Source organism: Aphanomyces invadans (genome assembly GCF_000520115.1).
Source record: "Aphanomyces invadans strain NJM9701 unplaced genomic scaffold supercont1.7, whole genome shotgun sequence".
NCBI classification, from domain to species: Eukaryota; Oomycota; class Saprolegniomycetes; order Saprolegniales; family Verrucalvaceae; genus Aphanomyces; species Aphanomyces invadans.
Window position 1 is genome coordinate 343986 of NW_008580152.1, and position 10224 is coordinate 354209.

Consider the following 10224-nt stretch of genomic DNA (forward strand, 5'->3'; position numbering starts at 1 on the left):
CTCATGGTGGACGTGCTGGCAAATTGGAAAATGGGGCAGGTTGCTGGGTCTTATAGTCGCCAGGGGCGGGAGGCACACCAGTTCCGACGGGTTGGTAGAGGTGGCATCGTACCAGGTGTGTGCAGATGGTGCACAAGAAGTCGAGAGACCGTCGTTGTCGATCGTAAGGTGGCATGTAATGGGAGACATGCATTCGCCGCGATATCAGAAGTATATTCATGCGGATATACTGGAGCTGTATGTTGTAATTATTGGATGAATATGTGTATTTTCCATTTTTGTGTACATATTATCCAAATTCTCTAGATCATCCGGATAATTCCAGCTAATCCGATGACAACTCGTGTACGCATTGTTCGTGAAGGGTATTTTTTACCCTTTTATGCAATTGTAAGAACCATACCAAATTCTTCATGGCGTTGTTGCCATGTGACAGTCGTCTGCGTGAATTCAGCCAAGCTGATACGAGCGACCCCATTACGGTCGCTCTCCTTAACGGGGTGGCTGGCACCCAAGTAGGGTGGTGTTTCAGGTTTCGTCGTGTTGTGCTTCATCGAAGCAAGGGATCGCCACGTATTTGCCCACGCTTTCGTGCACTTGGCCGCTTGCCTCGACAATCTCGTCTTTCCAGGTCATGTGAGCGAGCCGCTGTCGCATTCGTTGGCGTATGTCGAGGGGACAGAGGGGGGCGCTACCAACAGAAGGCGGACTCTACCCAGCATCTCTAGTTTCAATTGAATGCTCAAATGCGTGCCCAAGCCTTTCCATACGTACGCGTTGGAACAGTTCCATGTCGTGGTTGGTAGACTTGGCGATAGACATCGTCGATTCATGCTGTGGAGAGGCCAACAAAGATGGGTCCAGGCGAATCATCGGCGGCACAGCTACTGCCATCTTTGTACGCCAACAAACTTTACTGCCGCGCACACGATGCCATTCATTCCACCAAATGTCGCAAAGTCTGGTCGCCTTAAGCACGCTCGCAAATTCACGCAGGCGGCAGTCGCAGGACGTTGGAAGCCAAGAGCAATATCAGGTTGAATGAATGCCTCCCACTACGCGCCCATACCGACATACGATCGACAACGATGCTCTCTTGCGCTTCCTCGCATGCACCGTGTTCACCTGGAACGATGCCCCCTCTACCATTTCAATGGGACTCCTTTGTGCCCCCCACTCCACTGAACCGCCCCCCACAGTTCATTCCTCGAATTTGCCTGCACGTCCAACATGAGCACGACCCCCAAGGAAACGACCCCCGTGAGCCCTACCAACAATTACGTGGCCACGGTCGACAAGGCCGCGGACGACCAAGTCCCGGCCGCTGTCCAAATCGACGTCGCGTCCGTCCCGCTCGGCGCCAACGTCGACGCGAATGGCCTCGTCCTGGGCAAGTGGAAGACCGACATCTTTGGGTGCTTCAACGACCTCGTGCCGAACTGCCTCCTCGCGACGTTTTGCCCGTGCGTGTCGCTGGCCCAGACGCTGCATCGCATCGGCATGTACTCGTTCAACACGGTGCTCATGGTGTTTGGCGCCATGTACCTGCTCTACTTGATCTTTTACATCATCCAAATGTCGGCGACGTCGACCGTGTCGCTCAACAGCTTCGGGTACCCCGTCGTGTCTGCGGCGGCCACGTTCTGGTGGTACATTGCGTTGGCCGTGCAGGTGGCGGCGTTCGTGATGTTTATGTTGATTCGCATCCGCGTCCGCAAGGCGTTCCAGATCCCCGGGTCGGAGCTCGAAGACTGCGCGTGCTCGTTCTTTTGCTCGTGCTGCGTGCTGGCTCAGATGGCGTCGCACACGGAATCGTACACGCCCAACCAGTGCTCGTTCTCCCCCAAGGACACTCTGCCTGGCTACGAGTTCTAAGCAGTGTACCTAATGCATATTCTATCGAAGACCATGTAATGGCTCGCATGTGCAGAACAGCCTGAACCCCTGGAAAGGCCAGCACTTATCGCTGATAAGGGACCTTCTTCATTCAGCTTGAATGGCAGAGCAGGTAGTAACGATTGTGGCCATGGAATCCCCGAAGGCTGCTTTGCATCGAACTGGCTGCAGTAGCGGTGTCTGCATCGCGACCGTCTCGCATCACGTCGTTCAACGATGCAGGGTCGCCTTGGCAAGCCAAGAGTTGAAGGCCAGCATCGGCCCATGTCCACAGGGCATGCATGCACTCGCGATGGCCGCTCACCAGGTGCGGACAGGTCAAGTCACGTCGCAGTGTATTTTGCCATGCATGAAGTTTGTAGTATAGCCTTCTCATCGACGCATATCTACTGAAAGTCCTTCGTTCGACAAGCCAACGCATGTGCCCCTCCTACTATCTCCAAATGAAGATCCAGCATCGTGGTTGATTCACTGCGCTTACAGGTCGTTAGCTCGCCGTTCGAGCGGAGGAGTTGGCCGGAAAACCACTGCAAAGTAAAGCGGATCTCGTTCACAACCCTGGCAAATCATACCTTCTCCATGCCGACAAACGAGGATCCACTGCAACTATGATGCGCGTGACCAGACCGGCCAGGGACCCCATCGAGCAGCTTTACGACGGGCCCACGGCCCTCGGACACTGGCAACCGCCGCACGGTGCCTACGACTGAATTGTGGGCGAGAGTGTTGGTCGCCTCGACGAGAATGCACGGAAATGTATTTTTATCACCCGGCATGTTTGAAACACTTCAAGTGTGTTTTAAACAGGGTGGATGCGATTGTCATGTGCGTTGCTCTTTTGATGCTGTGTTCCTTGTGCGCACTCGGCCGCAGCAGTCTTTGGTTCCATTAGCTCCAACAATGTGATGAAAGTATTCTGCAGTGCCCCTGCCCAGGCACATGTCTTGCATGCGTCGTCGACGCAAGCCTCGCTACTTTCAAGAACACCCACAACGATGAAGATTTTGATTAGTAACGCATGTGACTTTTGGCCAATCAACGTGAAATACTTGCCTATTTAGGCCAATCAAACTGATCAAAATGGTATGAAATTCCGATTTTACGTCCAAATTTTCGTGAAAATATCCAAGTTTTTCTTGATTTCGGCCAATTCCGCGGTAACAATGGACACCTCCCGACAACTATCACCTGTCGCATTCGCCAATTGCCATCCACGTCATTTTCAATCTCGGTATCTGCACATGAGCTCGTCATCCCCCACCAACAAGGACCAGCCCCTAGTGAAGGCCGATTGCGCTGCTGACCAAGCTGACGCCGTACCAATGGCGGTCCCGGTGAATCCTGAAGTTTCGATGCAGCCTGGCGTTGACCAGAACGGCTTGGTCGTGGGCCGATGGAAAGCTGATATTTTCGCATGCTGTACAGACTTGGTTCCAAACTGCCTCATGACGTGGTGCTGCCCCTGCATCTCCCTCGCACAAACGTTGCATCGCGTTGGGATGTACACGTTCAACAATGTGCTGCTCGTGTACGGGGCGCTCTACCTCGCGCAAGTTGTGCTGTACATCTTCCAGTCCACCACAAGCGCCACGATGGTGTACTCCTCGTCTGGATGGGTGTACTCTTCGGTATCTCTCGTTTGGTCTTGGTTGTCGCTCGCCATTCAAGTTCTTGCCCTTGTCTTGGTCATGGTCGTGCGCAAGCGTTTCCGCACTGCATTCCAGATCCCCGGGTCGGATATTGAAGACTGCTGCTGCTCGTTCTGGTGCTCGTGCTGCGTCATGGCTCAAATGGCCACCCATGCAGAAGCGTACACGCCCAACGAATGTACGTTCAGCCCCAAGGACACCTTGCCTGGTTATCAATTCTAGATATCTCTCGGCAAGATATGATCTCTTGTCCACAGGAGGGGTTGAGCAATGTTAGCATCAAAATTACCGAACACATACTATAGTGGATTACAATATTTCAGAATTTCACGCCTTTCACACAAAAATATATTTCCTTGTTGCTAGTAGTATGCAGTAACATTTGTATTCTGACTCTTGACAACATGGAAACCATTTTGTTTGAAAGTAGTGAAATTCAGAAATATTGTAGCTAATCCGAAGGTCCAAAGAAAAATTGAAGTCGGAAGTTTTGTGGCACCGGTCCAACTTCGCCCCCACGTCCGATAACAAGCAGCTAACAGTGATTCGTCTATGCAAACCGCGAAGCCCTGGTGATGTGCCCATGTTTTCGTCGATCGAAGTTCGCATGCTGCAACCAACACGCACACCGAGCTTGCCCTCCTACCTCACAAGCGACGGGCTATCTCCAGAGACGTTCTCCTCCAGAGTTCTCGTGCGGTCTAGCACACTGTAGCAGCGGCAGCCAAGACCCAGAACATCCGGCGGATTCATGCTCGAGCTGAACACAGAGCGCGATCTAGTGTTGAACTTGCGATAGCGTAAAACAGAGGATCGATGCAATTTTCTTCTTCAGTACTTGTACCAACAATTGCCTATTATCAGCACGCACACAAAGAATGGGGGCAAGAGATCATACGCACTGAATAAGAAACCTCGCAGCTGGTTGCCATGTTTCAACGATACGATGGGTGAAGTCGTCGAGTAGTAGCGGCGGACGCTGCATCGTATAGGCCGTGGTCCCATCACCAGGACCCTGCACTCTCACTGGTTCCACCAGCTCAAGTGGCTGCCCATTCCCTCTTTGGCTCTGGTCATTCTTGCCTCTTTCCACGACAAGTACCTTGACGTTCCGATGTTGTTGGAGGAGGTGGAAATGGCAGCTTTTTGACCAATGAAACGCATGGAATTAACGTTTGTGCCACGAATAAGCCAATCCAGTCGGAGATATCATATCCGTTGCCAAGAGGCACAGTCCATGCTCAATGGGAAAATCCCCCGGCATGTCTCACCATGTCGGCGCCAATTGGGTTCGGTTTGGTTTTCTGGGATGACGCCATCATTCCTTCCATGTTTCTATACAAATATAGTAATTATACATACACTCCCATTGAGTCCCAACGATCCCAGCGTTTTCATCCCAAGAGTATCTCAAACTGGCACCCGTGCCATGTCGCAGCGCCATAACGGCAACATCGAACACAATCGCGCCGTGACCTCCAGCGCAGTTTTTCCCCTCAAGCCCGAACAACATGCTGCTTCATGAGTTTCGCATTCCTTTGCACATGAAGGTCGAAGAGTTTCAGATTGCCGAGCTGTACATGACACTGGCAGACAACGTCCGAGTTCTGAAGAACGAGCCGTACGACAACCGCGATGGCCACCTCGGCTTGACGTCGACTGTGTCGGGGCAACCAATTCCGCGAACTCACGGCCAGTGTACTGTGAAGTGCTACACGTTTGAGGACGTTCCCGCGATGCTTTCAGCGTTGCTTCCCCACGGGCACACGACGTTGGTCGAGGAGACTTGGAATTCGTACCCCACGAGCACGTCGTACTTGACCAGTGCATCCTCGCTCATTTCCAACTCCAAGTTTGTTGTGACGTGCGAATCCGTGCATCTTCCTGGTTACTGCGAGCACGAGAACGCCCTTGGTCTGTCTAAGGAAGATCTCCACCGTCGAACGGTGCAAGTGCTGCATATTCACCGGCCACTACATCCAACTCAAACCCTCAACAGTCCATGGGACCCCAGCACGTACACATGCACCAAGAGCGGGCGCGGGCCGCTCACGGACGGCTGGGAACTCCGGCAGTCGCCCGCCATGACCGTGTATAAAGTGATGCGTATTCAGTTCGACTACGTTGGCGTGCGCCACAAGATGGAGCGTGTGATCTGCGACCACCTCGAGGCCGTGCTTCATCGATCGATGCGGCGGCTTCAGTGCATGTCGCATCGTTGGTACAACCTGTCGATGGCAGACATTCGCATTCTCGAAGCTGTATTCGAGTTCAAGCGCTCCAGGCCATGAAGTTCCCTTGTCCATGTCAATTAGTCCCGTAAAACGAATTTGGTGTGCTTTGAGCGTTTGTAGGCCCGTAGCCGGCCAGCGCATACCCTTGCACGCGGTCGAGTCACATGCAGCGTCGTGTACGTAAAGGGTGTTGGCCATCACTGGCAGCTATATCACACACACACGCACGATGAAAGCCCCTCGTCGAACGTCGGCCTCTCCTCATCACGACAGTGGCCTGTACGGTGAACCCGTCAACAAAGCTGACACCCCCATAAATGCAGACCACCTCTATAACATGATATGTTTATGAAATTCCAACACCTGTATACTTCAATATCTCCTCAGAAATGTCTTTCTCTTTTACCAATTCAGATACAAAAGCAAGGGTGATTCTGACAAAAATTCTCATTATTATAGCCAATGAAATTGGCGTATTTTAATGAATTGGATTCTATTCGGCCTGCACGCATTTCAGGATGAAAGCATCTCGGCATTTTCTGGGGTTTACTGAACTGCATCGCCATGACGGGCATTTTGCTGTTGGAGAAGCCATTGCTGCTATCTATCGACGTGCATGACGCAGGCGTAAGGACCTACTCGGTTGTGTCGGTGTTGGTCGAGAGAAAACCCGCTCCCCTCCAAGCAACCTGAAGTGGCCTGGTCCTGACACTGCTGCCAGGCCCAAGGCGACAGATTGTCGTTGGCTGTCCCGTGGAGAGGATGTCTCGCGGGGGGGTCATGTGCGAAAGGGGATGAAGCATGTGAATCCTTAGCCATGTCCGCCGATGCAGCAATGAGAAATGCGCGTGTGCTGCACCGGATTCGAGTGCATGGCGATTTTCGCTGGACCTTACCCGAGCCAGAAATGCGCCTATCTGTGGGAGTCGCGTCGGAGGGGCCGAGCCACCTTTCCGTTTGCTCTCCGTGGCTCATTCCTCGCGTCCGGTCGCGGCAGCTCGTTATGCGTTGTGTACGCTCGTGGAGGATGGTCATGGAAAACATCGCGATCCGCCGAGATCCGTCGTGCACACGATTCCCATGCCATCTTCACGAATCCAAAACACACAGATCAAAGGAGAGTAAATACACATATCTACTACACGCGATAGCCAGGCAAAGTTTCTTTGGGACCGAATCGACACTCGCCCGAGTCGTACGAGTGCACTTGGGTCGCCATTTGGGCGACCACGCAGCACTGGCAGCACAGCGCGCACCAAAAGTCCTCGCAAATCGATGCGTCTCGAATGTGGTGGAAGTTGCGCACGGTCGCTCGCGCACTCATCACGAGAATCACGTTCGTTAGCCCGAGCAGGATGAACACAAACGCCCACGAGTCGGCAGGGCCCCACGAGCCGTCGTCGGCATTCGGTCGAGTCAATTGAATGAAGTCCGAGATGGCCATCAACGTGTAAAGAACACCAAATGTCCCGAGCACGGCCCAGTACGAGTACGCACCGATGCGGTGCAGCGTTTGGGCCAGAGATACACACGGGCACAGAAACGACATGGCGCAGTTGGGCCACCAGTCCGCGAAGCATGCAAAAATGTCTGCCTTCCATTGACCTTCGAGGGCTATCGGCACACCGTTCGGCGCGCCGACGAGGGGCTCGGTCGTGCCGTAGGCAGGGGCTGGTTGTTGGGTCGACATTGAGAGAATGGGGTGGTCACCAGTGCGTGGCCAGGCACGTTGATAAAGACATGCAATGGCTGAGGCAGTCTCCACTGGCTTTCACAAAAAGTGCCGAAAAATGAACGGGACTTGTGATCCAGTGGCCTGAGCTACGACACCTTTAGTGAATCGGAAACGAGCGACACACTCGTGCCATGTTGGTTCTTTTCCGCTCGCTGCTTCCAGGCACAGCGTGCGCGCCGGCTGCGCATCGTTTCCGCTGCCTGCGCGTTACGCCAGCCTATGCTGTGGGTGCTACACTGAATTGCATACCTCGAGGCAATGCTGAAGTGAGCCAAAACGTTGCTGGGAATCAAACAGCACTGACACTCAGAACTTGTGTTCCTGCGACGCGCTTTGGCCGCGCGGCCCAGCCGTTCGTGCGGTACATTGTGGTCTGGACAGTGTGATTCGTTCTTGTCCTGGTGCAAGTCGCCACGATAAATGGATTTCAACGCGATGGAGGACGCGCGAACGACTCGAACGCCCCACGAGACTGGTGTTTGTGCACACACACGGCAGTCGGGTCCACGACTCGGCCCCATGCCGCTTCCCCATCGGTCGGCCGATGTAAAAACGAAGGCTCGTTGCGACCTCCGGTCGAAACCAGTCTGTTGTCTGGATGTTGGCATCTATACAAACATAAGGTGGACAGGTCGACGTGGCTGGCGTCGGCAGCCACTGACATGAACGCGGCAATGGGCCCAAGAACGAACGGGGCGTGCCTGGCCTGCATATTTAAGTGGTAAAGCTGCGTGTCGGCTAGTGGCTACATCATCAATCTGCCCACGATGGCTGCACCAAGGCGCCATGCTCACGTGGCCATGGACGAACCACCACAAGGCAGGATGGTCCACGGGCAAGAATCGCCCTATGCGGTCTCAGCAACAGCAGGCACAAACGTCGGCATCACCGACTTGGATGCGACACAACGATAGCACACCACGTCGTGAAGCCAATGTAAACTGTAGTCGACTCGTCCTGGCTCGATGAAAGCATGAGGAGGTTCCATTGTCCAGCTCTAATTGGCACCTCAGCCCAACAATTGTAACCAACGCGCTCGGCGCGCCCATGCGGTATCGCTCTGAGTTGCGCCCCAATGGGTAATGTCCCAACCACCGCCTGTTCGTTCATGAGGAACGATTCCGGGGCCGCGCTCTTGGCCACGAGGTTGCAGACGGTCAAAACTGTGTAAAGCAAGGTGACGCGAGAGCTAGAGCGTTGGGGGACGACGACCCTATGCTTGGTATGCACCGCACGCATGGCATGCCTCTCGGGGGCATGGGCGAACGAGAAAGGGGGGGGGTGCTTCCTCTTCACATGGCGGCCCCCCGTCCCTGCAACCCCAGCAATGGCATCGTAGCGACCGGGCGATTTCCCCCGATCGTCCTGTCCTGACTCGCAGTTGCACTTTGAAGTGGGATGCAAAGTCGAGCAATTCCTCTAAACAACATGTCGTCGAACAATGGAGTGTCGCACCAAACTATCGACGGACGATTTCATACCAACCTGGCTGGGGTTTCGCGAGGAGCGCGGCCTCCACGAGACACCGACAAACGCAAAGAATCGAGTAGAGTCGCATCGAGTCGCGAGGCGGCGGCTCCCTCGAGATGGGGCGGCTCTGTTTACAGACCTCGGCTAAGCGAATTCCTCGCCACCACATGAATCGCACCACGTGTGAAGTAGCTGCCGCACCCGCCGAGTTATCAGACACAGACAGCAAGCCAGGCCGCAGCGCACATTTCCCGATTTGCGCACAGGAGCCGACCGCGATGTTCAAGTTTGCCTCGGGGTCCAAGAAGTCGCCGTCCATGAACCGGTCGCTCAACCTGCCGTCGACGCCGCACCTCCCGGACGAGGACGAGACGATGCCGACGCCCACGTACGAACAGCCCGGCGACCGGTCGATCAAGCACTACAAGAAGGTCGTGCTGGCGATCGCGTCCCTCGCCGTCGTCGGGACAGTGGCCGCCCTGGCTCTGTACAACCCGAACGCGTCCACGACAAACGCGTCGGTAGGTGCGTCGGTGGTTGAATCGAGCCCTGCCCAACTCCCTCCTCCACGCGCTGCTCATGTGCCCAGCATCCACGGAGAAGAAGATGCCGTTGACAACCTCAAGGTGCTTCAACTCGGACTCGAACTCATGAAGGCCAAGCACAACGCCATGACCACGGGCGAACTCGACAAGGAAAAGCAACTCCAGCTGCTCAAGCTTAAGGCGGCCAAAAGCCACGGGTCGTCCAACCTTCATCACAAGGAACTGCCATTTCCCAAGGCGAAAGCGGACAACGTCCTGGTGGCCCAGGTGCAGGGCGATGAAGACGAGGCAGCGCGTCGCCAAGCCCTCACAGAGCTTCTCACGTCGCTGGCCGCCAACGGCCAAGCGGATGCAATCAAGGTGCCGTACATTATTGATTAACCCGCGTCGGGAGCTGCGTGTTAATTGAATGTTTCCATGTGTGGTCGGCGTACACACTCGACTTCTTCGACGTTGCCCTTTCCATCGTCGTCGCATGCAACCACATGAGCCATGTTGAGGCTAGAGCAAGCCTTGGAGCCCACTGCATAACCTGAGTGGTATCGAACGCCATGGCGATGATGCTTGCGCTTCGGTTCGCATGCGACCGCGGTCAGGTTGGCTCTCTCGCCAGTGCAATCAAGCGCCAACAGCCCGACGACTCGAGTCACGGCCGTGCATGGTCTGGCCTGTCGTCGACACGCGTCGAAGGGCCA

The 10224-nt window shown here is 54.7% G+C and overlaps 7 protein-coding genes across 8 annotated transcripts; 5 read left to right on the plus strand and 2 right to left on the minus strand.

Annotated features, from left to right (window-relative positions):
• The first annotated feature begins 357 nt into the window (after window positions 1–357).
• H310_04352 (hypothetical protein) lies at window positions 358–759 on the plus strand. The gene has a single exon (XM_008868670.1). It carries the CDS (start codon window positions 414–416, stop codon window positions 726–728), a length of 315 nt encoding a protein of 104 aa, XP_008866892.1. The 5' UTR covers window positions 358–413; the 3' UTR covers window positions 729–759.
• A 433-nt stretch (window positions 760–1192) lies between these two features.
• On the plus strand, window positions 1193–1875 carry H310_04353 (hypothetical protein; the record flags this gene model as incomplete). Its single annotated transcript, XM_008868671.1, has 1 exon — window positions 1193–1875. Exon 1 carries the CDS (start codon window positions 1231–1233, stop codon window positions 1873–1875), a length of 645 nt encoding a protein of 214 aa, XP_008866893.1. The 5' UTR covers window positions 1193–1230.
• H310_04354 lies at window positions 1848–2636 on the minus strand. Of its 2 annotated transcripts, none has more exons than XM_008868672.1 (2): window positions 2378–2636; window positions 1848–2326 (listed from the first exon to the last, which is right to left on the minus strand). In XM_008868672.1, the coding sequence occupies exon 2, from the start codon at window positions 2315–2317 to the stop codon at window positions 1988–1990; it is 330 nt and encodes a 109-aa protein (XP_008866894.1). In that variant the 5' UTR covers window positions 2318–2326; window positions 2378–2636; the 3' UTR covers window positions 1848–1987. The 2 variants fall into 2 exon arrangements, with proteins under 2 accessions (XP_008866894.1, XP_008866895.1); XM_008868673.1 differs by having other exon boundaries at window positions 1988–2329; window positions 2378–2608.
• Window positions 2637–3102: 466 nt separating this feature from the next.
• Window positions 3103–3921, plus strand: H310_04355 (hypothetical protein). The gene has a single exon (XM_008868674.1). The coding sequence runs from the start codon at window positions 3138–3140 to the stop codon at window positions 3765–3767; it is 630 nt and encodes a 209-aa protein (XP_008866896.1). The 5' UTR covers window positions 3103–3137; the 3' UTR covers window positions 3768–3921.
• Window positions 3922–4991: 1070 nt separating this feature from the next.
• Window positions 4992–5891, plus strand: H310_04356 (hypothetical protein). Its single transcript, XM_008868675.1, has one exon. The coding sequence runs from the start codon at window positions 5057–5059 to the stop codon at window positions 5834–5836; it is 780 nt and encodes a 259-aa protein (XP_008866897.1). The 5' UTR covers window positions 4992–5056; the 3' UTR covers window positions 5837–5891.
• Window positions 5892–6825: 934 nt separating this feature from the next.
• Window positions 6826–7589, minus strand: H310_04357 (hypothetical protein). Its single transcript, XM_008868676.1, has one exon. It carries the CDS (start codon window positions 7467–7469, stop codon window positions 6918–6920), a length of 552 nt encoding a protein of 183 aa, XP_008866898.1. The 5' UTR covers window positions 7470–7589; the 3' UTR covers window positions 6826–6917.
• Window positions 7590–9194: 1605 nt separating this feature from the next.
• On the plus strand, window positions 9195–10001 carry H310_04358 (hypothetical protein). The gene has a single exon (XM_008868677.1). It carries the CDS (start codon window positions 9263–9265, stop codon window positions 9908–9910), a length of 648 nt encoding a protein of 215 aa, XP_008866899.1. The 5' UTR covers window positions 9195–9262; the 3' UTR covers window positions 9911–10001.
• The last annotated feature ends 223 nt before the right edge of the window (window positions 10002–10224 follow it).

Bases quoted from the DNA above. Each gene is read 5' to 3' on its own strand.
- H310_04358 (XM_008868677.1), top strand. From the start codon at position 9,263: ATGTTCAAGTTTGCCTCGGGGTCCAAGAAGTCGCCGTCCATGAACCGG.
- H310_04352 (XM_008868670.1), top strand. From the start codon at position 414: ATGGCGTTGTTGCCATGTGACAGTCGTCTGCGTGAATTCAGCCAAGCT.
- H310_04354 (XM_008868672.1), bottom strand. From the start codon at position 2,317: ATGCGTTGGCTTGTCGAACGAAGGACTTTCAGTAGATATGCGTCGATG.
- H310_04357 (XM_008868676.1), bottom strand. From the start codon at position 7,469: ATGTCGACCCAACAACCAGCCCCTGCCTACGGCACGACCGAGCCCCTC.
- H310_04356 (XM_008868675.1), top strand. From the start codon at position 5,057: ATGCTGCTTCATGAGTTTCGCATTCCTTTGCACATGAAGGTCGAAGAG.
- H310_04355 (XM_008868674.1), top strand. From the start codon at position 3,138: ATGAGCTCGTCATCCCCCACCAACAAGGACCAGCCCCTAGTGAAGGCC.